We start from the raw sequence: 27,143 nt of genomic DNA on the forward strand, positions 1-27,143 counted from the left end.
GGGAGGAATGTGACGATGGGGATGGCAGACCTTTCGCTACACGCAGGACATGCGGTTGGTTGTGATCATGAACAGGCATGGAAGGATGCATAGGCAGGTGGGAGGTGTGTGTTGGGAGGAGGAAGTGAGATGTGAATAGGGGTCTCTTTGTCCAGGGCCCATCAAAATCTGGAACGAGCTCTGCACAATCCAGGTAGCTGCTCCGATGTCACTTCTTAAGCACACAAGGGCTGTTGTTTCTGATTGCTAAAAAATATGCTTGAAACACTTTTTCTCCTTCCTCACCCCTTCCTGTAATTATGATGAAATTCATTTTCCTTTCTCTCTCTTTTAATATGGCAGGCTAAAGGAGCCCTAACTATGTGAATAGTGATTAAGCATAATGATTCAATAAAAAGCTAGAGTAGAATTAATGAATTCTTAGCTTCAGTGCCTTGAAATTACATCTTATCTTATGCAGGGTTTTAAAAATTATTAGCATTATCTTCCTCGGTGTCTTTAGATGCCTTTCGGATATGTTCAAGCTGGGCGACCGATCAGCCTCGATCCTGTCATCTTTGACTGTGGGTTTGGAGGCCATAGTGGGCTGGCTGAAACAGTAGGCTGAAACTGAACCCCTGAAAGACGGAGGTTCTGTGACTGGGGGGACCAGGGTTGGAGCTGGAGCATAGATTGCCTACTCTTGACAGCCTTTAACACCGGCACCAATAGTCAAGAGCTTGGGAGTGACCGTGGATGCCTCTATTTCAGTGGAGGCCCAGGTCATACATATTGCTAAAACGGCATTCTTTCATCTATGCCAAGCCAGACAACTGGCTCCCCTCCTGCCTCGGTTGGACCCAGCCACGGTAATCCATGCGACGGTCACCTCCAGGCTCGATTACTGTAACTCGCTCTATGCTGGCCTACCCTTGACTTTAACTCGGAAACTCCAAACAGATCCAGAAAGTGGCGGCTCGAGTCCTGACGGGAACACCACGAATAGCACACATTCTACCTGTGCTGTGCCATCTACACTGGCTTCCGATTGAGTACCGAGTTAGATTCATGGTTTTGGTTATGACCTTTAAGACCTTGAGCGGTCTGGGATTGACATATCTATGGGACCGCCTCCTCCACTATGTCCTTGGAAGAGCATGACACTACTGGTCGAAATCTACTGGTGATCCCCGACCCCAAAGAGGTCCGGCTGTCCTCAACAAGGGCCAGGACTTTCTCAGTCCTTGCCCCAACCTGGTGGAACTCTCTGCCAGAGGACACTAGGGCCCTGCGGGATCTTTTACAATTCTGCAGGGCCTGTGAAACAGAGATATTCCACCAGGCTTTTGCTTGAGGACAGTGACAGTTGATGGGCTGCCATCCTCCTCCTTAAAGGGGGGGACTGCTCCCAGTGCCTGGAAAGCAGAGTTACAGCACATTATAAAAATCTCCATTGGGTTGCAATTGCTTTTGATTCATCGATTTTACTGATTTTATGTGTATTTTTGTTATACATCGCCTAGAGCCCAGCATTTGCTGGGATGAGGTGATTCATAAATTTAAAATAATAATAATAGTAGTAATGAATTCCCATGCAGTCATGTTTTAAATGGGGAAATGTGTTTGTTAAACAGTATAGATCAGTGTCCCGACTACTCAGGTGGTGATGGGTTAGAATCAACTGGCACCCTAAACGTGTTCTTATGCATTGCTATTGAGTTTTCTTAGTGTCTTTGTTGCCAGCATCTGGGGAAACCTTGGGGTCAATTGTAATGAGCCCCTAACCCCTTCAAAAATAGCAAATTTTAGTGGAAGAATCCATTACTGGATTGTGTTTAAGTCAAATACTTTAACAATTCCAGATGTAAAACATTGCTCAATTGTTCTCTTGCAGGCAGTGTACAAGCCACAAAGGAAATACAAGCGACAATTAGCTGCGGAAAAGTTACTAGATGAGGAGTCCAAAGTACATGCCACACTTCTGGAATTTGGCAGGTATAAATGAATTTTGTCAGGACAAGGACTTTCAGTCTGTGTCAGAGGATATGTGTGACATGAGTCAGAATGTGGGTGCAGGTTTGTATAGGTTAATGGTTCACTGACCTTTTTGTTTAACAGAGTGGTTTGTGTGGTTCATGACTTTGGGATGTGGTAGAATGCCCCCCTGCCCACATGTTAGAAACTCTAAACTCATGAGTCTCCACTGACTTTCCTCTATCTGCCTTCCAGGTTTGATGAGGATTGGTGGGGGGGGGGGGAGCTGAGTTACGGCCTCCCAAAAGAGGTGCCCCCATGAAACTGATGGGGAATACACTTCTGGGTAGCAGTGTGTGAATAAGATCTTGGGGCATGAGTGGACTGTAAGTTAAAGCCAGTGTGATGCAGCAACATAAAAGGCTAATGCTTGCAGTGTATCAACATCCAAATAGCAAGATGTCACAGTCTTACTGTACACTGCATTGGTCAGACCACACCTGGCGTATTGTGGGCAGTTCTGGAAGCCTCACTTTCAAGAAGGATGTGGACAGAATGGAGCATGTGCAGAAGAGAGCAACGAAGATGATTGGGGGCCTGGAGACCAAGCCCTATGCGGAAAGGCTGAGGGACTTGGGAATAGATCCCAGGAGGCAGCCGTGTAGGTCTGAAGCAATAGAACAAAGCAGTAGACAAGTGCACCTTTCAGACCAGCTAAGTTTTATTCAGAATGTAAGCTTTCGTATGCTCTTAAGCAGACTTTATCAGACATGGGAATGGATGCAGCAGTTCTTAGTATAAGTTTGCAGTGTGGAATCATGGGAACGTTTTTAGCTGATAAAAAGAATCACAGGGGACCTTCCCCTTTCCTTTCCTTTCCTTTCTTTTCCTTTCCTTTCCTTTCCCCTTCCCCTTTCCTTTCCCCTTCCCCTTCCCTCCCCTCCCCCTCCCCCTCCCCCTCCCCCTCCCCCTCCCCCTCCCCCTCCCCCTCCCCCTCCCCCTTCCCCTTCCCTTAGGATTAACCTCAGCAGACAAGTCAGCATGGAAAGGGCCCCCTGAAGGTTGTTTAATCTGACGTCCTGCTTTAATGTGGAAACCTTCCTTTAAAAAAAAATGTTATTAACTGAGAAGTTTACATGGTCCAAGTAAAAACAGCAGATGGTTCTTGGGAAATGTAAGCACGTACTACTTCATTCTGAGCCCCCACCCCAACAAAGTGCTCTTTGACATTACTGTTGCCATGGCAAGAAGAGCAATGGGACTTTTCCACAGCAACCCTCAGCATAACCCCCACACAGCCCCTTCCCAGTTTATTTGTCAGCAGGTTAGCATCCCATCATTTCTGTTCATTTCTCATCAGTTATGGTGATTAGACAAGAATGTAGGTTTACCGTGCAACCCTTTGTGTTTGAAAGCACAAATGATGCCTTGAAACAATCTACAAAGGACTATTCAGATACACAGAGGCCAACTAAACATGGCCACTTAGACATATCTTCGTTATGTAGTAAGGGCACGAATCCTCTCATCAGCTGAGTGGTTGAGGCATATTTATGAAATTGCACAGATGTACATGTTTCAAAGCATCATGTGCAGTGATAATAATATCTTTGTTCAAAATGATAGATGTACTTTGGGATGGTAGGCAGTAGGTGTGGATGAATGCTTTATGATTTATCCAAGATAAAAAGGCAGCCAATTGCAGTTCATTTGTGCTGAGTTCTGACAAATTCCATCTTTGTTTGTCCCAGCTGGAAGATCAAACCCGGTTCTCCCAGATAAGAGTCCACACACTTAACCACTACACCAAACTAATAAAAATAAAGTCCACAATTGTATCATCCCAAAGCCATTGTGCTCCCCACCCCCCCTGGTTCATGGAAAAATTGTTTTCCACAAAACAGGTCCCTGGTGCCAAAAAGGTTGGGGACCACTAATTTAAAGAGAGAAATGCCTTCTCCAAGCTGGCCAAATGTGCGGTGGGGACTTTGAGAGCCACACAATATGTGTGAAAGAACCACATGTGGCTTCTAAGCTGCAGCTGGGCCACCCCGTGCTTGCTTTTTTTAAAAAAAATAATAATTAATAGGTCTTATTTTATTGAATCTAATCCAATACAAGGGGAACATAGCAAAAATAGAGAACATAGGGGAAATAAATAACAGAAATATAAATCTAACATAACAAGAATCCAATTTAGATAACTGGATGCATATAACAAACAATTTACAAAAACAATACATAATATGCTAGGTATTGAGAAAAAGCCTACAATTCATTCTATAGGCAAAAAAAGGAAATATTCCCAAAGAATTCCAAAACTGGGACCCAAAGCAAATCATAATCTGTAGCTAAATCAGTATCATTTTCAAAGAAAGGGTTATCGTCTTACCCATTACATACTGGTCCCATAACTTATCATACCACATTTCAATCATGGGAGTATGTAGGGCTTTCCAATTTTTAGCAATCGTCATACGAGCTATCGTCAACATTGTCGAGATTAAAGATTTCTGATCTTTACTCACCAATTTATCAGGCCAGATATCAAAGAAAAGAAGTTTAAAATCTACTGGAATGGTTAGATCGAATATAAGTTTTATTTGCTCTGCTGCTTTATTCCAAAAGTTTGACACTGTTGGACATTCCCACCACATATGATACGGGGAGCCTTTAGTTTTACAATTCCTCCAACAATCTGGACTTGAGACCCTAGAAATTTTACTCGTCGAGACAGGGTTTAAATACCAATGTGAATACATTTTTAAAAATCGGAAATGAATAGCAATGCTTTTAGCCTTAATGGATGATCCAAGCTTCTACTGGATTTGTCCTAATCATTTTAACTGTTTGGGCAAGATTAGCTGCATAAGAGATTCTTAGATTGGGTATTGAACACCCCCCCCCCCCTTCTTGATGGGTCTACACATTGTTGAAAATTTTATCCTAGGCCTAGTGTTATTCCAAATAAAACAATTTAAGATTTGTTGCCATTTATTCAAAGTTTTTTCTGATATTTCTATTGGAATAGCCCAGAAAAAATATAAAAATTTAGGAAGAATAACACATTTGATACTCATGATTCTTTCATGCCAAGAAATGTTGATTTTGTTCCATTTAACTAATAATTCTTGAACTTCCTTTAGCAACTCATCATAGTTGAATTTCATTAGAGCCTCAATTTCCTTTGGGATATTTATCCCTAAATATGACCACTTCTTAGGCCATCCCTGTGCTTGCTAATGCAGTATTTGTCCCCAAATGAATTGCAGTATTTAAAAAAATCTTGTTACTTAGCTGTGCCTCTGTGTATATCTGTGGACACATTTACAACTCTGTTATAATTAATTTCCATTTTTAAAATTCTGTTCAATTTCCATGTTTCCTTTCATAGCTTTTTTTCTTGCAAAGATGAATTGTTTTGTATTTTTATGATTGCTTACAAACAATATTAAATGGAGCCGTAGATTAGATTTTTGTCACGCCCCACCGTGTCCGCTGGGCCCCCTCCTCTGGTGGCCATTGCCCTCCCTTGTGACTCCCCATCCCTGGGGTACAGCCAAAGAATGGGTGGGAGGCTGGATTAATTCACCCTAGGAATTCCCTTGCCGTCTGGATTCTGACCAACTGCCCTTCTCTCTCTGTGCTGTGCCAGTTTCCAGTTCGTCTCCTCCTCGACCTCCTCCATGGCTGCCCTTTTATGTTCCTCCCAGCCTTCACCCCATTGGTTGTCCCACCTGGCCTTGCCCCTCATTCTAAGCTTGGATGCTCAGGCAGAACTCAGGGCACAGCCACACCCATTGGGCTGGCCCATCCTCATTGAGGCCTTCCTCTCTCCTTGGCCATCACCTGCTTCCAGGGGTTGGCTGGGCTCTCCTGAAGCCACGCCACTCCTTCCTTCCTCCACAGTGCAGCAAACGGGCCTCGCCTGTTGGCTCTCAGGATGGCTCCGAGGCTTTCTGGGGTGGCTCTGGGCTTTGGCCCTAATGGGGCTGCAGCTCCTCTTTCACTGACTGGTTGTTGTTGCCAGTGAGTATGTTCCCCACTGGCCCTGTCAGGGCATCAGGGTTGCCTGGCTCGGAGGGTGGGAGCATGCAAGTCCCAGTCGGGAGCAGTTGGGGCAATTTTAATGGTAGAAGGAGACCTGGAGGGAACACAGGTTCTTACAAAATTTGGCTTTTGCCTGAGAAGCACTTTAGAGAAGCACTTTTTAAAAATTTTTTAAAGAATGACTTAACAACCAGATCCAGGTACTCAGAAATAAGGCCAGCTATCTCACGAAAAACATATTAGGAGTGCTTGGTATAATTTGCAGTTGATATTGGGTGGGTCCTGAATAACCCTGATTAGCCTGAACTTGTGAGAGTTTGGAAGCTAAGCAGGGTTGGCAACTGTTAGTACTTGGATGGGAGACCACCAAGGAGGACAAGAGCTGCTGCACAGAGACCCATGCAGGGGCGTTGAACTCATTTGTTATGAGGGTCAGATTGTGGGGCCGAGCCATGTAATGTAAAATGTAATGCCAGGTGGCAGAGATATAAGCTTTATAAAGGATATAGGTGTCAGCTCTGGGACCACCTTCAACACAGCAGACTTCTCTCTTTATAGGAAAAGTTAACTTTATTGATAGACAGGTAACAAAAGCGTGAGAGTTTGTATCAGATCTGGCTTACCTGGGGGAGACCAGATCTTTATACCCCTTTGGGGCCATTACATAGCCTGCGAAAAGTACTAGCTCAAAGCCTGCAAAAAGCAGTAGAAAACGTTTCTCACCCAGCCCCCAATAGCAAAACAATAGACAGTTCAAGCAGCCTCTGCAAGGAGATAACACGGCCTTGAGAAACGGGCACCATTGTACACCACAGGGAAGAACAGTTACTTATGAGGTTACTGAAAGATGGCAAAGCAGGTTCAGCCACACTCCCCCAAGATTCCCAGAGCAGAAGAAAATAACATCCAAGCATGTATAACACAGTACAGAAAGAGAAAAATGGCAAACACAAAGATTTTTTTTACTTAAAATACAAATATGCTTAACTCTTGCAATATTTTGTTTAAAATGGAAAGGTGGGGGAATAGTGGGATTTGGCAATACAAAAGGATCACAGCAGAAGCGAAAAATTATAAACCAAAAATCTAAAATGCTCTGAGCCTAGGAAAATAAAATGACTGTGCATTGAAAGCTTCCCCCTCTCACCTGGTCTACTCAGATTGGCAATGGCTCTCCAGTGTAACATCCCCCTTTGGCTGTGGGTTCCCAGGTTAGAGTACTCACTAGGCACCAATTCTCAGGTCCATTCAGCAGAGACAAGCTGGCTCAAAGCCTTTGTTTTCAAAGAGACAACTCCAGCAAGCAACAGCTTCAACTGGCAATACAAACACTGGAAAGTGAAACTAATTGAGCTCCACTCTATTGAAATACATTGCAGCACAGAGTTGCAAGAAAAATGCAGATTGGGTTTTCCATTAAGGCCTCTGGGTTGTAGTCTATCTCAGTGCAGAGACCTTAACGGAAAATCCATTCTGTTTTTTCGTTGCAGCTTTGTGTAGATCAATTTTATTTTTGCAATATATTGTTATTATACTCTTAAAAATTAATATGAAGTTAACACCAATACATTTCTTTTCCTTTCCCTCCTCTCCTCCCATCCTTTCCAGACCCCCGCCAGTGTTTACTAAATTTACTAAAAAAACCAAGGTAATTCTAATCCTAGAATCTTCATATTAAAAAAACCTTATAACAAGCATAAAAAAAATTAAAACTAAAGAAAAAACCCCCTGTAGATTCATTATAGTCCATCTTTACTCTATATTTTAACCCTTATCAAAAAAGATAATAATAAACAATAATAATAAATTTTATTTATATCCCGCCCTCCCCGTCTAGGCAGGCTAAAAAAAATACAAATCACACAGTAAAAAGGAAAAAACCCAAAGAAAATTATTCCTTTGTATTTTTTGTCCGTTAGTCCACAGGATTTCAACTGCTGTCAAAAATCACTAAATGTTCCTTTACTTTCCAGTATTTTTCCACATATTTTTGGAATTTCTTCCATTCACTTTTAAATTTCTCCAAATCATAGTCTTTTAATATTCTTGTAATTTTGTCCATTTCACTCCAAGACAAAACTTTCAAAATCCAGTCCCATTTTTCTGGTATTTTATTTTGCTTCCGTAACTGCACATATAATGTCCTTGCAGCTGAAAGCAGGAACCACACAATCGTTCTGTCATTTTTTGGAAAATTTTCCATTTGTAATCCTAACAAAAAGATATCTTGGGATTTCTGAACGTCATACCCTAAAATTATTGACATTTATTTCTGAATCATTTGCGAAAATTGTCTTGCCTTTTCACAGGTCCACCACATATGGTAGAAAGAACTTTCATATTTTTTACATTTTCAACATCTGTCTGACACCTGATTATTCATTTTTGCCAGTTTCTTAGGTGTCATATACCACCTATATAGCATTTTAAAGCAATTTTCTTTAATATTGTTACATGTTGATATTCTCAGAGTTCTTCCATAGGTACTCCCATGATTCCTTCTTTATTTCTTTATTAAAATTGATTGCCCATTTTATCATTTGAGATTTCACTACTTCGTTTTCTGTAGACCATTTCAATAATAATTTATAAATCCTTAAAATCAACTTTTCATTATCACCCAACAGCATTCTTTCCAATTCTGTTTGCTCCTGTCTTATACCCTCATTTTTGATGTCCTGTTCCACCAAACTCTTAATTTGTTGCAGTTGAAACCAGTTATATTTATACTGTAGTTCTTCAGCCGATTTTAGTTCTACTTTTCCTCCATTTATTTTTAATAATTGTTTAAATGTTAACCACATCTCATCTGCAGAATCTAATGATAGCTTTATTACTTCCGTTGGCACAATCCATAATGGTTTTCTCTCATCTCCATATTTTTTATATTTTGACCAAATATTTAACAAGTTTCTTATATAGTGATGTGAAAAAAACTATCCATCTTATTTTTCCCATAATACATATAAGCATGCCAACCAAAAACATTTCCATAACCACCTAGAACCAATAATTTCTTGTTTAATAATGTTATCCATTCTTTGATCCACACCAAACATACTGCATCATGATACAATTTTAAATTCGGCAATTGAAAACCTCCTCTTTCTTTTGCATCAGTTAAAATTTTCATTTTAATTCTTGTTTTTTTCCTGGCCCATACAAATTCTGAGATCTTCCTTTGCATCCATGATTTTTCTAACCCTTTTGAATTTTTCCTTTTTCTCCAAAAGACCACCAAAATTAGTTCCCGTTATATAATCCAAAATGTTTCACTCTGTAATTGTAATATCTGCTGGCTCCAGTGATTTTTGCAGTCCCGTTCTTCTTTCTAAAACTTAATTTTTTTTTAACCTTCCTTTAATGGCTGCCGCAATTTTCCTATGGTTTTAAAATCCTAGAGAAGGCCAGGTGTCCGAACTTGGATGAACTTCAGATGAGTCCAATACTTGTTGCAAGTTAGGATCTTTATTGAAGAACAACAGTACTATAGTAACGAAATAACAGTAATGGCGAGTCTGGGCATTTGGTTACATTTTATGCCCACAGCAAAGCATAATAAAACAATAATTCACACGGGCTCAAGCGATTGTCTCTTCTTCCCAGCCTTCGTTATCAGTGAAGGAGGATGCCCCCCTATTGCGAAGGCCAAACGGCCTGGCTTCAAAGGGCACCTGTGGATGTTAAGCAGAGACTTTCTGCCGCCTGTCTTGCTGCCCTAAATATTTTGCATAGCAGAAGGGCCCGGGTCAATGACCGCTGTCAGGCACTCTAAGTTATAATATGGAGTCAGTTCAGTCAAGCAAAGCATGCAAAGTTACAAGTTCTGACATACTGCCCCCCCTAAGCTCTTCGCCTTGGGCTTGTGTGGGTACAGTAGGTGAAATTTCTTTAGCAATTGCGGTGCAGATACATCACTAGCCTTCACCCATTCATCACAACTGGGGGGAAAGTATTTCCATCTTATCAGGTAGTACAGCGTCCCCCTTTGGACCTTAGAGTCCAGGATCTCTAACACCTCATGGTGACTCTGACCCTTCACTATAGTCGGAGGCGGCTCCGGGGGACGAGGATGGAATTGCGTAGCTCCAGGATCCTTGCGAAGAAGGCTGCAATGAAAAACAGGGTGGATCTTACTCAAGGATTTGGGTAGCTCTAACTCCACAGTCACTTTGTTGATTACCTTTTTTATTTTGAATGGGCCCAGGTATTTCAGAGCGAGTTTTCGACACCCTTGGGGCAGGGGCAGGTTCTTAGTGGACAGAAATACGGTTTCACCCTCCTTCAGTTCCCATTGGGGGGCGTGTTTTTTGTCAAAGTGTCTTTTGTACTCCCTTTTCGCCTCCTCCAGGTTTTCCTGTATCACTTTCCACCCGGCCTTTATCCCCTCCCACCATTGCTGACACGAAGTGGGTTCGGCAGGTCCCGCGGGGAGGGGAAGGTTTGGGAAGGGCTTCCCCTCGTAACCGTTCACTATCTGGAAGGGGGAGGTTTTAGTGGAACTGTGGAGGCTGTTGTTGTAGCCGTATTCGGCGAAAGGCAAGAGATCCACCCAGTTCGTTTGTTGGTAGTTAATGTAACATCTTAAGTACTGCTCTAGAAGCCCGTTCACCCTCTCAGTCTGTTTGCGGGTGGTAAGCGGAGCTAAGACCTTGTTCGATGCCAGCTAGCTTGCAAAACTCCCGCCAGAAGTTGGCAACGAACTGTGGCCCGCGGTCACTAATGACCTTCTCAGGGAATGAGTGTAGGCGAACCACGTGATTAAAGAAAAGTTGGGCTAGTTTCCGGGCCGTGGGCAATTTCTTGCAAGGGATGAAGTGGGCTTGCTTTGAGAAGGTGTCCACTACCACCAGAATCACCGTTTTCCCTTGGGACGGGGGGGAGCTCTACTATGAAGTCCATAGATACCACGGCCCACGGGCGGCTAGCGGTAGGGAGGGGGACTAGGTGGCTGGGCGGCTTCCCCCCCCCTGCGTTTGGACATGATACATGTGGGGCACGCTAGCACGAATTCTGAGACGTCTCGTTTTAGCTTTGGCCACCAGAATTGTCAGGTAATTAAGTTGAGGGTTTTTACGTACCCGAAGTGTCCTGCTAGGCGGCTGGAGTGACTTTGTTCTAGGACTTCTTTCCTCATGGATTTGGGCACGTAAATCTTCCCCTTATGGAACCACAGTCCCCCCTCCCCTTGCTCTAACCCTTCGGGACGCTCCGCTCCTTCTAAGTCAGCCTCTGATGCTAAGCGTTCTTTTGGGGGTGAACCCGGGGTCTCTGTCTTTTTCCCTGAACGAGTGGTGACCCCCCCTGCAACGGCTGAGGGGGGAATGAGGGAATCAATTACTTCCTCCCGCTGACTATCATGCTGGGGCATGCGTGATAGCGCGTCAGCCAAAAAGTTCTTGGTGCCCGGGATGTGTTTTAGCACAAAGTCGAATTTAGCGAAGAACCCCGCCCACCGGATTTGTTTGGCAGTCAATTTGCGGCGGCCCGTGAGTGCTTCTAAGTTCTTGTGGTCGGTCCAGATCTCAAAAGGGACTCGGGCTCCCTCTAACCAGGATCTCCAAGTTTTCAGTGCAAACATTACAGCGAAAGCCTCTTTGTCCCATACTGACCAGTTTCTTTGTTCATTTGAGAATTTGTGGGAAATGTAAGTGCAGGGACGCAGTTCCCCCTCTTCGTTCCTCTGCATCAATATGGCTCCCACGGCGACGTCGGAGGCGTCGCATTGGACCACGAATGGTTTTAATTCATTGGGGTGAGCCAATATTGGTTCAGAGGTGAAGAGCTGTTTGAGTTCTTGGAAGGCTCTGTGGCATTCTGGCGTCCAGACTAAGCGCGCCCCGGGCTTTTTCGCTGCCTCCCCCTTCCCCTTTGTCTTTAGCAGTTCGGTGAGGGGGAGCATCACCCGGGCGAACCCCTTAATGAATCCGCGATAAAAGTTCGCGAACCCGAGAAAAGATTGTAGCTGCCGTCGGGTTCGGGGTGGTTCCCAATCTAGAACTGCTTGGATTTTGGCGGGATCCATCGCCAGTCCCTCCCCCGACACTCGGAACCCCAGGTAGTCTAGTTCCGTCTTATGGAACTCACACTTGGATAGTTTGGCATACAATTTGTTCTTACACAACATAGCTAACACTTTTCTCACTAGGGGTACATGAGATTCAAGGTCTTTCGAGTAAATAATGATGTCATCAAGGTACACCACCACCCCCTTGAACAGAAATTCTCTTAACACTTCATTGATAAAGTTCATAAAGACCCCCGGCGCGCCCTGGAGTCCGAACGGCATCACTAGATATTCAAACTGTCCCATGGGTGTGTTGAACGCCGTCTTCCACTCGTCTCCCTCCTTAATCCTTACGCGGAAGTACGCGTCTTGGAGGTCGAGTTTAGTGAAGATTTTGCCCTCGGCCACCGTGTTCAATAGGTCTCTTATCAACGGGATCGGGTAAGCATTTGACATAGAAATCCCGTTTATCCCGCGAAAATCTGTGCAAAGCCTAAGCCCCCCATCCTTTTTCTTACGAAAGAGCACAGGGGCTGCGTGGGGGGCCGTAGCTGGCCGAATGAAACCTCGTTTCAAATTTTTGTCAATGAATTTTCTCAGTTCTGCTTTCTCTGCCCATCCCATCGAATACAGTTTTGCCTTTGGTAGTGTCTGCCCGGGGATTAGTTCGATGGCACAGTCCGTAGGGCGATGCGGGGGGAGTTCGTCCGCTTCCCGCTCACTAAACGCCTTTTTCAAGTCCCTGTATTCTTTGGGGATCGATCCTACCTCCTCGAGCGTGAGGCAGAGTCTCTCATTCTGGGGGGGTGCTTTCGGGCCCCATTCAGACCTCCAGTGGTGGTGCTCACACCACCAGTCTGGGAACCGCACAATCTGCTCAGCCCAGCGGATGTCCGGTTGGTGTTTAGCCAACCATCCCGACCCCACCACCACATCAAAAGAGCATGAGGGGGCTATGACGAAAGTTTCTATGCCCCAGTGCTCTTCGGTTCCTACGGGGATTGCCTGGGTCTCTAGGGTACATGGTTCCCCCCTCATGGTTGACCCGTCCATCTGTTCGAATTGAATGGGGTGAGGCAGGGGGGACGTGGCTAACCCAAGTGCTTCCACCAAGCGTGGAGTGATAATGTCCCTTGTGCACCCAGAGTCAATCAGGGCCCGGGCGTGCATAAATCTCTTTAGATTGGGGTTCAAAAGGGTGACCGCCATGAACAAAAGCCCCCCGGTAACTCTCACCGTTAGTAGTGCCGGCGTTTTGTCGACCTGCCTCGCGGCACTGATTAAAGCAGGTCGCTGTCGTTTCCCGCCGACTCTTGGTCCCAGGACTCCTCGCTGGACTCTTCCACGGTGGTAACTTCCTCGTCAATCGCCAGGGAAGTGGCGACGGTGCCCCGACTGGGCTCCTTTGCGCGTCCGCCTTTCTTCTTCGGCGCGGTGGGCGCTTGTTTGGTGGGCGTCGGAGTTGGTGGCGGTTTCACCGGGCAGTTTGCAGCCAGGTGATTCGGATCCCCGCACCTAAAGCACTTCCGTGTGGTGGTTGAGGGGGTCGATGTTGTGGGACCGCGTTTGCCTTCCCCTTTGCTCGGAGAGGGGCTCGACTTGACTCCTTTCTTGCCTTGTTGTTGGCGTCGCATCCTCACGTGCTGGAGGTCAGTCTCCACTTCCCCCGCTAGCTGAATCCACCCCACCAGGGTGTCTGGTCTTCCCTGGTGGTAACATCGATCCAAGATGTTCGCGTTCAGGCGTTCATTACTTCATTCCAGCCTCGGGCCGCTGCGCAGTAACCCATGAATTCGGTAGCGTACTCATGCGTAGTACGGTTGCCTTGTTCTATCCTTTGGAGGGCCGCCACGGCTTTCTCCTCGCGCAGGGGGTCTCCGTACTGGCGGAGCATCGCCTGCAGGAAATCGGCCACCGTAGCCAGCTCAGGCTTCCGACCAGTGTAGAGCCCCACGTACCATTTCTGAGCCGGTCCTTTCAATCTGGAGGCGATGTGGGCCACACGGCTGGCCTCTGTGGGGTAGCCCGCTCCCCAGTGCGTGAAAAACGTGTTGCACTGGATGGTGAAGTACTCCACTGCGTCCCCGTCTCCATCGAAAGTGATTTTCAGTTCCCGGTGCCCCCCTCTGTCTCCTCCGACTGGGACTGCCGGGGCTGGGATCACCGGAGCGACCGGCCCCCCTGCCGGCGGGACCGGGGCCCCTGCTGGGGGGCCGGCGGGGGGCCCCGCCGGTGGCCCAGCCGGCGGCCCCACCGGAGGGCCGGCCGGGGGCCCCGCCGGAGGACCGGCTGGAGGGCCTGCCGGCGGGCCAGCCGGTGCGCCGCTGGGAGGGCCCACCGGTCCTCCCCCTGGGACTTGTCCGGCGGCCACGATTCCCTGGAGCGTGCGGATCTGGTCTCGGATTGCTCCTATGTTCTGCTGCATCTCCTCGGCCATCAGGGTTCGGGATGCATGGACCTCATCGTGGATCTCTCTCACCCAATCGAACAATTCGTTGCGTAGTATTCGGATCGGGTCCCCTCCGCCATAGGTACCGAGCCCCTCTTCTCTGGGCTCGTCCTCGTCCCCTTCTCCCGCGCCCGTGGCGAGGACGCGGTAGCGCTGTTCCGCGGCCTTCATGGCTACCGTAGACTTCCTCGGACTATAGGTTCGCTGAGGAAAAGCGTCAACGGAGAACGGCGCGGGGATTTTAATCTTCCTCCTCGCCCCTGTTACCTTCGGGTCGAGTGGTGCTTCATCGGGTGGGAGGTTGGGCTCTCCGTTGTCTGGGGCCAGTGCCGCCACCGGCCAGGTTGCCAGTACAGATAAGTCCAAACAAAAGGATTACTGTTATACTGTCAGAACTTGGATGAACTTCAGATGAGTCCAATACTTGTTGCAAGTTAGGATCTTTATTGAAGAACAACAGTACTATAGTAACGAAATAACAGTAATGGCGAGTCTGGGCATTTGGTTACATTTTATGCCCACAGCAAAGCATAATAAAACAATAATTCACACGGGCTCAAGCGATTGTCTCTTCTTCCCAGCCTTCGTTATCAGTGAAGGAGGATGCCCCCCTATTGCGAAGGCCAAACGGCCTGGCTTCAAAGGGCACCTGTGGATGTTAAGCAGAGACTTTCTGCCGCCTGTCTTGCTGCCCTAAATACTTTGCATAGCAGAAGGGCCCGGGTCAATGACCGCTGTCAGGCACTCTAAGTTATAATATGGAGTCAGTTCAGTCAAGCAAAGCATGCAAAGTTACAAGTTCTGACACCAGGAGGTTTAAAAATTCCCTTCCTCCAATGGCTCCTTCCTGCTTTTCTTGCCATGAACTCACGTTTTCGATGGTTGAGAGATCTCGCAATAGCTTTGTGACGCCACTTTGTGTGACGTCTTCCAGTTCAGCAACTCAGTGACGATGGGGTTTTTTTGCAGAAACCACAAGTGTTCCAAACAATAATTGTTTTTCGTCTTTTAACTTTGCTTCTTAAATTCCAAAAAGTCCCCAAACTACCACCTTTCCCCACATGTTTCCTGGAGAGCACTTCAGTCTGGATCACAAAATCTAATTACAATCCTTGGCCCTAAGGAGGCCAGGCTCATGACAACTAGAGCCAGAGCCTTCTCTGTAGTGGCTCCACGCTGGTGGAATGAATTGCCGGAATAGGTCAGGGCCCTGCAAGACCTCATACAGTTCTGTAGGGCCTGTAAGACGGCACTCTTCCACCAGGCATTTGTAAACTAGTCTGCTGGTCGCTGCAACTTTTAGGCAACATATGAACCACCCCTTGCAATCTGCTGTACAGCAGCAGTGGAGATGACAATTTAAGATCTGCTTCACAGGGAATTATAAATCTGAAATTTAAGATCATAGCACCGAAATGTATTTTTATGTTTTTGTACTATTTTATGTTTTTATGGTTTTAACGTCACATTACTCTGTCTACTCACGCATACACATGTCTATGTAAGCCACCCTGAGCCCACCTCGGCAGGGAGGGCAGGATATAAATGGAATAAAATAAATAAAAAATAGAAGAAATACACTTTAATGCCAGTAGCTCACACAGTTAGAATTGTTGCTCATGAGACTCTGCAGCTTAGAGGGAACATTGGCTACAGCTTCTCATATTGTTTCTTGTGCTTTCTGGCCAGACAGCAGGCTGATAAGCTGTAGTGGCAGAAGCAAAAGACTACTGCTAACCAGCACTAGCTCCTTTCCATCTGTAGGGTGAGCTATGCTCAGTAATGATCTCTGCCAGTGTCAACTTTGATCGCTTCTCAACCCCTATCATTCTATCAATGTTCTTTGCTGCGTAGTGCAAAATAAGGCACAGAGCAATGATGGAACAACGTAAAACATTTGCTCTAAAAATATGAGACAGATTTGCATCTTGTGGTAACGTTGCTATAGAAAATCAACCTTGTTTGGGTAATCTTTATAGCATATTGAGTCTTGACTGTTCAAAGCCAGAGGAGCCAGTCTCTGGTGAAAAAATAGAATAAACCAGCAGCAAAAAGAAATGTTTAAACACTTCAGTGGAAAGGGGAAGTACAGAAAGAGCAAATAAGGAAGTAGAGGAGATGGTAATGCTTCAGCAGACAAAAGTTAAACGCTCCTGGAATGAAAATGCAGCTCATTTGCAGTCTGGCAACAGGGTCACATCAAAAAAACACACCCTCTTAGTGGGTGGAGTTCAAGATTTGCAGAGACTTAATCAGGGCCCTGTTTTGCATTACAGAAACAGTAACGCCTTGCTGGCTTCTTGGTGCCTAGCTGCACTGCAAAGGTATGGAAACCACTGTGAAAAGCTGGTGTTAAAAGGCATGCTACAGACAATGGAATCCAGTCATTTCCAAAAACATGCTTATTTTGAGTATCTAGTTAACCTGTGTATTTCTTTTTCCGCTTGTTTCTTCTAACAGTTGCTGTGACTCGTGCATGTACTAAGCATGTTTGTGAAGTTGGAGTGAAATCAGCTGCATAATCTTTATTTTTTCTTCTTCTCTTTTAGGAGGTATGAATTCAGCAGACAAGGAAAAATTGAGAAGGTGAGAGTCTTGATCAAGAAACAATATCTTCTGGGGAGAGTTCAAGTGAGAAAGGCAGGATATAAACAATGTAAATAAACAGTGCTGGGGGAATGTAATGCAAGGGATTCTTTTTATCGTACTACGGATCTCTATTGTTTTATTGGTTTTTGCAGATCACCACAATTTCTGGCATTATTATAATTATCACAAAGGAGAGCTTTTCTGAGCTCCCATACATCTGGATTGGATGTGCTGTGGAATGGAGAAGTATTGCTATACTCACTCATACCCTGTAACATTTAGGAGAGATCCCTTGAGATCAGAAGGCTCTCAATTCAGAACCAATTTAGTATTTGAATTTTTATTTTTGTATTTACTTATTTAGACTCAAGTAATATAAGTTAAAAATAGGTATCAGTGTACAGCATAAGTATACAATTTCAACTGCAGCAGTTGGTTCTCTCCTTTATGCTGTGAGTTATTCTGTTTGAAGAAACGAACTGCAGTTGTCAGTTAAATTAGCACCCAAGAATAAAGAGCACTGTACCTTTCAAAGGTTTAGTAACTGAAGTTAATATATTTGTCAATTGATTTTATTCTTTCATTTTACCCTGCCCAGAAAAAATTAAGATGGTCATTATCTTTTATAGGCGACATATATGGAATGAACAGGTGTTGTGATATTTGTGGAAAGAACTCGTGTCATTCTATAGAAATACTCTTTTAAGACATAACAAATGCCCCTTGAATACACCTTTATATGGTCATATCCTCTTGATGGGGGACTCATATCTTATACAGCCACTGTGTCTGAACTTTCTGAAATACCTTACGCTTTCAGAAAACAACTGTCTATACCTGTGCCACTTACTAAGGTCCATATCTACTAATTGGATCCATAAATGAGTGCTGCTGCCTGCTTTCTTAACATCTAAAACTTCCTTGTGACTGAGTTATTAACTCAAACATTTATTTTTAATTATATATAGAATATTTTACTGGCGAAGAGTTTTATTTATTTGCTGGCAGTGTGAAGCAGTGCATTTCAATACAGCACAAACAGCAGAAGTGCTATAGTTGAAAAGGTAGATCAAGCAATGTACTGTTCAGACTGGTAGAAAAGCTGCCTTGAGCCAAGAGGAAAGACGAGTTACAAATATTTTAATAGAATCAATAATCTTAAACAAGTACAAGATGGTAAATGATGACAAAACCAGATTTTCCTGCTATTATATGTGAGGAAAATAATAAGAGGTCTGCTGGATCAGGCCATCTAGGCTAGCCCCTTGTCTCACACAGTTTCTCTGGAGGTTCAACAACAGGGCATAAAGGCCAAGGCCTGATGTTGCCTTCCGGTCTGAGATTCAGAGGATTATTGATTTGATTTATTGACCGCCCTTCCCTGGGGACAGGTATCAGGGCAGCTCACATTGAAGATAAATACAAGAGATAATAAATTAAAACAACATTAAAATACTAAAACATCAGCACTAGAATCATATAATATCCAGGTAGAAAAATTTCAGTACTGGTCAGCCCCTTGGGTGGGGGTATGTGGAGGAGTAAGGGGGGGAAGTAGGGAGGTATGAGAGTGCCAGGCCATTGCTGTCCTCAACTGAACAACTGCCGGAATATCTCTGCCTTGCACGCCCTATGGGAAGATAATAAATCCCATAGGGTGCGGATGTTCTCCAGTGGCCACAGGAGTAGGTCAGGCCTACTCCTGCGAAATAGTCCCTCCTCTCCAGAGGCAAGACCAGCAGAACTTGGATCCCGGAGGAGAGGGGCTTGCTCCCTGGTTTCACAGTCTGCCTGGCCCTGCCTCATGAGCAGGGTGATCCAACCAAGCTCCTACTGAACTCCACTCCTGGAGGATGACAAAAGCCAAACGAAGACCACAACATTCGGGGAGGAAGGTACTCCTGCACCCAAGCCTTCCCTGTCAGCACGATGGCCGCTTGACTAAAAGAGGGGGGAACTCTGTGAAGTGGTGGTTCCTTCTGTGCTCCACGCAGTCCTGGCTCACTCCCAGCTGGAAGCCAACTCCTGCACCTTCCCAAAGTCACCTCTCCCTGCCCCAGGGATTTGGAGGGAAGCAGTTGAGTCGGCAGCAGCAGGGAACAGCAGCAGTGGAGCAGGGAGTCCCAGAGCTCTCTCAGACCCTGGACTCTGGACCTGCAAACTTGTTGCAGAAGTGGGAGCCTGGAGTAGTCTCAGGCATCGACAGTGCGATCAGTTGAATCACGGTAATCACACCCAGCGGCATCCACAGGGGGATCCTTTTGATTCAACAACAAAAGACTGATTATTGGGAAATATCGTTGCTTGACACAAGGTCTCATTTATGTCAGATCTGGCCCTCGTAACAAATGAGTTTGAAGCCTCTGGTATATTCATTTTCTCTTTTGCTCAAACATGTATCCAACTGTGCTTGCTGGTAACTTTTCACAAGATGCACAGGAGAAGGAAGACTTTAGCAGTGGAACAGTTATCTGGTAGCCGTGGCAATGTCAGCTCTGACCAGACAACCTTGAGCACCCAAAGAAGACTTTCTATGTTATACATCTAACCCTGGGAACCTTAACAGACAAGGGCTGGCTTTAGCTTGCTCACCTTTTTGCTTGGTATATTATTAGTGCTCTGTGTAAGTTACCCTGTTCTCGGCAATGGCTTCATAATGCAAAGGTGCATTGCTCTGCATTGATCTCCAATAAACTTATTTTTCAGTAATCTCCTGACATCAGGGACATACTAAGGGAGATGGTTCCAAAAGTATATGGGTCCCTGACTGCTAATGTTAAAACCAAGACCTTGAACTAGATCTAGGGTTGCCAAGTCCAATTTAAGAAATATCTGGGGACTTTGGGGGTGGAGCCAGGGGACATTAGGGGTGGAGTCAAGATCAAGCATAATTGAACTCCAAAGGGAGTTCTGGCCATCACATTTAAAGGGATGGCACACCTTTTCAATGCCTTCCTTCCATAGGAAATAATGGATAGGGGCACCTTCTTTTGGGGCTCATAGAATTGGACCCCCTGGTCCAATCGTTTTGAAACTTGGGGTATATTTTAGGGAGAGGCACAAGATGCTGTACTGAAAATTTGGTGCCTCTACCTCAAAAAACAGCCCCCCCAAGAGCCCCAGATACCCGCAGATCAATTCTCCATTATTTTCTATGGGAATAAATCTCTATAGGGAATAACAGAGTTCCCAGCAGACATTTCCCTCCCCTCCCCCACCCCCGCTTTCTGATGACCCTGAAGCGGGGGAAGGGCCTCCAAACCGGGGGATCCCCTGCCCCCACCTGGGGATTGGCAACCCTAACTAGATCCAGTGCTCCAGTGCAGATTGCACAGCACAGTGAATATGCACAGTCCAGGAGTCCCTGGAAGAATCCGCACAACTGCATTCTAGATCAGTTGGAGCTTCCGGGTCAGGCACAAGTGTGGTGTTAGGGAAACTGCTCTCAAAATGAGATTGGGGAATTAGATTGAGAGACAGCTGGCCCAATAGGAATCTTTGTTATCTGTGTATACCAGGCTCAACCATTCAGATAGTCAATGCTCAATAAACTGGACTCTAATTTAGTAAAATCAATTGTAATTTATTTGAAACAATAGTTCTTTCACACAAGGTACAAAAACAATCACACATTCACACAGGTCTAAAGAAATATAGAGAGATCGATAGGGGAACATAAAAGGATGGACATACAGGGTGATACTACCTCTCGCAGACTCCAAGGAAGACTCCGATGGCGACGAATGAGGGAATGGGGGAATGGACCCGAAACTGATCAGGAATCGGGGATGGATCTATACAGCGGGATAAGGGGGTTGCTGAATAGAGAGCACACCTGTGGGTAGCTAGTCCACAGGTTATATAGGGTCACCTCAGTCCGGAGGGGATGGGAGGTGACTGGGAGTGGTAATGGGAGGTTCCGCTGATGACCAAGAAGGCTGGACATCGGCTGGACCAATGGCGAGTCCATGGCGACACCTGATTGGGTGTATGCTTCAACCAATGAACATCACCTTCATCCTGGGCATCCTGGAAACTTCCAAGTTGCGACAGGGCCTGGGGCGGCTCCACTGATATCAGTATGGAAATGGATGGGTGATTGGGATGAGATGGGATTAACTGAGAAGGTGACAATAGGAAATCAGATATGGACCTAGGTATCCCGGTGTAGACAAAAGGGCTTGGAGGTATCAGGAGAGATCCTTCCTTTTTCTCATCGTCTCCTGGGTGAGGACTGTTGTTCAGGATATTACTTAGCAATCAGGATCAATAGTGGAGCCATTAATCCATTCATAAACTAGATAGGTTGCTTGCGGGCTAGGAATGACTCAAGGTGCGTACGTGAGGTTCCCACTAAGAAGGAATGAAGCCCAACCAGGCAGGAAGATGGCTACATGTGGTGTTAGCGAAACACAGTGGCTTCCATGCTTAGCGCTTCAACACCGTTCGCCAGGACAGCTCCGTGGCGGCGTAGCCTCCTCGCCATGGCAGACTCCACGCGGTAGCGGGGAAACGTCTGTGTGCGTCTGCAGACACTCTGTGCCTGTCTCAAGCACTGGTATAATTAGTAGTTGGTACACATGAGTCCTATGTAGTTCCTGGATAGTTCTACTCGCACTCGCTGGCCAGGTGGGTGCAAGCTCACTTCTCCAGGTGCCCTGGCAACCATGTGTGTGACAGAGGGGTCATTTTCTCACAGTGGTCCTTCATAGATTGAATTACAGTAGTCTATCCTGGAGCTGACCATTTGCCATAGGATGGGTTTGTCTTATTGCATATACCAACCCATCCTATGGCAAACTATATGGATGTTATAATCTCTTGAGTAACCATGCCCTCTGTTTGAACTAACAAAGCCAGAATGTTGCCTAGATTTATGGCACCCCTACAACAGCAGTCTGCTTTTTGTCACCCTCCAGTGTTCTTTCAGCCGTTTTGTCCTAACACTAACAAACGCAGATCCCTATTTGTGATTCTTTTAATCTGCTAAAAACATTCCCATGATTCCACACTGCCCACTTATATTACAAATTGCTTCTTCCATTCCCATTTGTCTGATGAAGTCTGCTTAAGAGCATACGAAAGCTTACATTCTGAATAAAACTTAGTTGGTCTTAAAGGTGCATTTGTCTAGGATTCCTTCTGTCCCTCTGATTGGGCAACAGAGTTTTGGAGGGGAAACTAGCCCAGAGGGAGGAAAGCATAAAAGGACCTGGGAAGAAAGCATAAAAGGCCCAGCTAGAAAGGGAAGCTGTTCTCTCTCTGGAGAGACTGCAGACAGAGGAGTGGTGACTTGAAAAGTTGCAGCAGGAGGTGGTGAGTTTTGACAGTAGAGGAAGGAAACTAACAGGCAGTTGCATTAAGGCTCTTTATTTATTAGTACCAACCTTTACTGTTTCTTTATTCACTGTTACACTTAAAAGGTTTACAACCCACTTATTGTTTTGAGCACTTATAATAAATTTCTTGTTATTATTGTTAAACTGCTTTGGTCCTCACATCTCTTCAGACATGGTTAAAAGGGTTTTCTAAAAAGGAAGATACAGGGGTAGTTGGGTGCTCTAGGCCCTCCCAGGGTGGTGGCAGCCAGTAGAAGACCCTTCCTGGCCCCCTACTCTGTGACAGGTGGCATACAGGATCACACCCAGACTCCTGATGGTTGGAACTGGTGATAGGGACACACCATCAAGGGCTGAGAGTTGGCAGTCCAACCTTGGCTCCCCCCACCCACCCAAGCCAGCGAACCCCCATCTTACCCAGATTGGTGCCACTGAGTGGGCTCAGGACGGCGAACAACATTTTAAAATCAACAATTCAACTTAAAAACAAGACAATATAATAAAACAGCAACTTACAGAACTATAGGCTAGTCATCCAAGACTGCTATTGTTACGTTGGCGCTTACATGTTGCTGACATTATTACTGCTCCGATGTTGTTATCATAGTGCCAGTCAGGCTCTCAGAGCTATGGTGTGGATATTAGAATGTAGCGGTTGCGTTCCTGAGGTGTTTTATGCAAGCCAAAAGAATACCCTTTTAAAGCCACAACTGATTTGATAGATGTTATTCTCAGAAGATAACTAGATGAAGCTTATGTTGAGAACAGTTGTGTTGATGACCTATACCAATTCTTTTCTTCCATTTTTCATCTAAACCTGATAGTATTCTGGTGTGCATGTTTATTAAATAGGTTGAAGACAAGAAAATTATACTTCCTACAGGACTTGCATCAACAGGGAAGAATGATGCCTACAGTGAAGATGATCTTCAAGCTGCCGAAGAGGTGCACTGAAGTGTAATAATTTGCTGTTTCTTTTCTGTGATGAGCTCGCCCTCTGGGCAGTAGTTTGTGGGCAATTTTGCTTATATGCTCAGGAAGGACTGGCAAGAAGCAGAGGCTAGCATTGGCCCAGACTGCCCTCTCATCCCCAATGGAAAGGGAGGAAGAAAATGTACAGCATGGTGGCTAATGTGAATTTTAGCCTACTTTCCAAAGGAGAGGAACAATCTGAGGCAGCTCATTGGGGACTGCCTTGGGTCATAGCTGCTTGAAGGCAGCAACCTCTGATACCTTGTGTATATGCACACCCTTTCCTGCTGGAATCTCATGAATAGACCTGGGTCCCCTGAGGAAGAAGCCCATTTTGCAGCTCTTTCAAATGCCACTGCTGCCTCAGTTCCTGGGAAGGGTCACTGTGGCATGGTATGAACTGCAGTAGAAGCATCTCTCCTGTGGTCCAGGAGTTCTCTCATTACCAGAGTTGGCCAGGAAGGAGCTTTGCTGACTAAAGGGGTCCTGAGTAAGTAAATGATATATCATACCTAGTTAAAGATTGCTTGGACAATTCAGATTTGAATTCAGTTTAATGCAAAACTTCTGTCTTGCTTTGGATTGATAGTCTGATGTAAATGTACTTAGCCAGTTTTTACTTTGCTAGTCTGCACATGTGATACTGGGGCTGTCTTATTAAAGAGCAATTTTTAAAAGTTTGTCATTTTTCACCAGCTTCGTATTAAAACATTGATGACCGAAATGACTGCAATGGGAACAGAAGAGGTAAGTGGCCTTGATTAAGTAGTCATAGTTTTCTTTTGATTTTTCTACAATACACCACATTTCATGGTGCTTTCTAAAGGGTAGCATGACTCATGCAGACGTCTGATATCAGAAAGATTCCTCTTTGAGGAGGCTTAGAATATGGGCAATCTCTGTCACATTATTCAGAAGTAAAAATAGTGAATATCATTGTCCAGTTGTTCTCAGTGGATTGGATGTGCGCTAATGTTTCCCATCCTGGGAACAAGAATTTGTGAGGCATTTTTGGCTGCTACAGCAGGAAGAGGGTAGGAAAATCATGCTGTGCAGGCAGAAGTCCTTGTACCTGCAATAACATTAGTCTAGTGTAAGATTTTGCCCAGAATCTGTCACAAGACTTATTGAGTAAATGCAGAAGAAGCTTTTAATGAAGAATCAGGTAGCAAATACTTGTCTTGCCAGACTGACAATAAAAGGTACAGTCCAAGTATAGGTTACAGGTTAATGGCTCCTCATTTCTCCTGCCTAAACGTCTCCTGCCCAAAAGTCTTTGACTTAGTTCCCAGCCCCTGGTGTCGTTGTTCTCCAGCTTTGTAGACATCTTCCATTGGTACCTGTCTTCTGTTATCAGGGAGACAAAATTAGGCCTTAGCTTCCCACAATGATCTACCCTCTACTGTGATCTCATTTGTTACCAACACTATTCTACATAAATCCATAAAAGAATATGAGAAATATATATGAAGGTTAGTAAATATTAATATTATAATACATAAATTAATAAAGACATGAATACATGTATATAAATCCACATAGAACAATATAGATCTTCTTCGTGGTCTCTGTGCTTCACACTCAAGGGATAGAGCACCTGTGTGAATCCCCGAATCGGTACCTAAAAAGCCTGGGATTTTTTCGCGCTCGGCACCAACGGGCATGCGCAGGCGTCCCAGTGCACATGCTCACCAGTGCCAGTGCAAGGATCCCGCCAGTTCCTTTCTGACCGCTGCAATGAGAGGATCTCCTTTCGTGTCCCCGGTCGGTAAAGTAATCTTGGATTGCTTTTTTTGCCTGTTGTATATAGCCCATTTGTTATTTTCTTAGTGTAGTTAGTTAGTTAGTTGTTAGATAGTTAGTGTTGTTTTAAAAAAAAATGTGTTGGACTTGCCCTTCAGGGCTCGGTTTCTCCCCCCCCCCCCCCCCCCCCCGTGTTTTCTCCCTCAGAGACTTTCCTGGGTGGGGTTTTTTCCTGGGCATCTATGGAAAGATGTTGCGGGTTTTTTAAGAGGTGCCACTTCTGTGGGAAGAAGATTGTCCCCCCCCCCCCATGGCCATTCCCTCTGTCTCGGCGAGGGACATCGCGTCGATTCTTGTGCACACTGTCTGAGTTTCTCCAAACAAACTCGTAAGAATTGAGCGGCGAGGCTTTTGGCAGCTTTGGTCGAGTCGGCACTTCGTCCTCAAAAGATGGCATCGGGCCTGTCGGTACCGATGGGTGAGGCCGCGGCCCCGACGGTCACATTGGCTGAGCCTTCGCCAATCAGGACCGAGATGCCGGTCAAGCACGGGCATTCCACGAAACGGCGTTCAGAAGGGTCAGTGGACACCCTAGCTAAGAGGCGTCAGGATGACTCAGGGACCCAATCATCCATGCCGAAGAAGGTGAAATCGAAGGAGAAGCGGAAGAAGAGAGCATCCCACACGCCTTCGCATGACGCTTCGACATCGACAGCTCCACCGAGGAAGATCTTGGCGTCCCCATGTCATAGCCCTTCGGTGTCGAGAGGCAGTGCTTCGCAGCTGCGCCTATCGGCATCAGAGCACAAGATCGACCTGATTCAGCGCTCCCACTCTTCAGGGTCCAGGTGTCACAGTGAGAGCGACTCAGTCTCGGAGATGGAGGTGTCGGCGCCAATGGAGCCTTCGGCACCGATGGATCAGACGAGAGGCCGGAGAGAGCTGGAACCGACTACAGTAGCTTGTCGCTTCCCACCGCTTCCACCATGGGAGCAGCGCCAATGGCCTCCTTATGCTTATCCCTACCCACTGTACCAATGGTACCCTCCTTGCGAGTTCGCAGACTGGGATCATCAGTCCGAGGCATCCCACAAGTCCAGGCTGTCTCAACATTCTAGACGGCATCCTTCGGCATCGATCTCTGTCTCGCCTGACAGATGTGGTGTGGTGGTGGAGGAAATCCAACCTCGGTTGTCGGTGTCGATCCGGTCACCCATCAGAGAGTCTACTCCGGTGCTCTCAGAGCGTTCTCTACACAGAGAGTCTTCATCGTCGGACTCCGAGGTCGGTACCGATGATTCAGACCGGGCTTTGGAACCTTCCCCAGTGTCTCATACGGCTGAGGATCTTCCCATCTCCCATCTCAGAGGATCTGAAGTCGTATGGGACCTAGTGAAGAGGATGACACTCTCCCTCTCGCTTCCAGTGACACAGTCGCAACCCGTTGTAGACAATAATGTGTTCAACATCATGCAACGGGATACATCTACAGCGGTGGCCCTGCCAGTGACGAAGGTCATCCTACAGTCTGTGAAGGAGCCCTGGGCGAAGCCTGCTTCTACACCCATGTCATTGAGACGGTTGGACCATATGTACCGTGTCCAAGAGTCCGGGGCTGAGTTACTTTTTACACACTCAAAGCCAAATTCGGTGGTCGTTTCCTCTTCGTCGAAGGCCCGCAAGACGCACTCCTCTCCACCTGACAAGGAGGGAAAGAAGCTGGATAACGTTGGGAGGAAGTTCTACTCTGCTGGGGCGCTGGGAGTAAAGGTATCTAACTATGCCACGTGCATGGCTAGATACCAATACTCAGTGTGGGAACAACTAACCCCCCTCCTGTCTTCCCTGAGTGAGGAGACGAGGTCGGCTGCAAAGAAGTTGCAGAAGGAAGGCTTTGCTGTAGCCAAACAACAACTGGCTGCAGCAAAGCACATGGTCGACGTCTCAGCAAGGACCATCACTTCTGCCGTCTGCCTCCGTCGCCACTCCTTGCTCAGATCTACGGCTCTCCAGCAGGACACCAGGGCCTTCGTTGAAGATC

The 27,143-nt window shown here is 45.9% G+C and overlaps 1 protein-coding gene across 1 annotated transcript in view; it reads left to right on the plus strand.

The window, feature by feature from the left end:
- The window catches only part of CCDC93 (coiled-coil domain containing 93), a 130,290-nt gene that overhangs the window by 26,344 nt on the left and 76,803 nt on the right, over positions 1 to 27,143 (plus strand). Inside the window, 4 exon segments of the mRNA XM_060262457.1 lie at positions 1,874 to 1,974; positions 17,009 to 17,045; positions 23,240 to 23,332; positions 24,056 to 24,106. Of these exon segments, the coding sequence (XP_060118440.1) occupies positions 1,874 to 1,974; positions 17,009 to 17,045; positions 23,240 to 23,332; positions 24,056 to 24,106 (282 nt within the window).

This window comes from Heteronotia binoei, chromosome 21, assembly GCF_032191835.1.
Source record: "Heteronotia binoei isolate CCM8104 ecotype False Entrance Well chromosome 21, APGP_CSIRO_Hbin_v1, whole genome shotgun sequence".
Classification (NCBI taxonomy): Eukaryota; Metazoa; Chordata; class Lepidosauria; order Squamata; family Gekkonidae; genus Heteronotia; species Heteronotia binoei.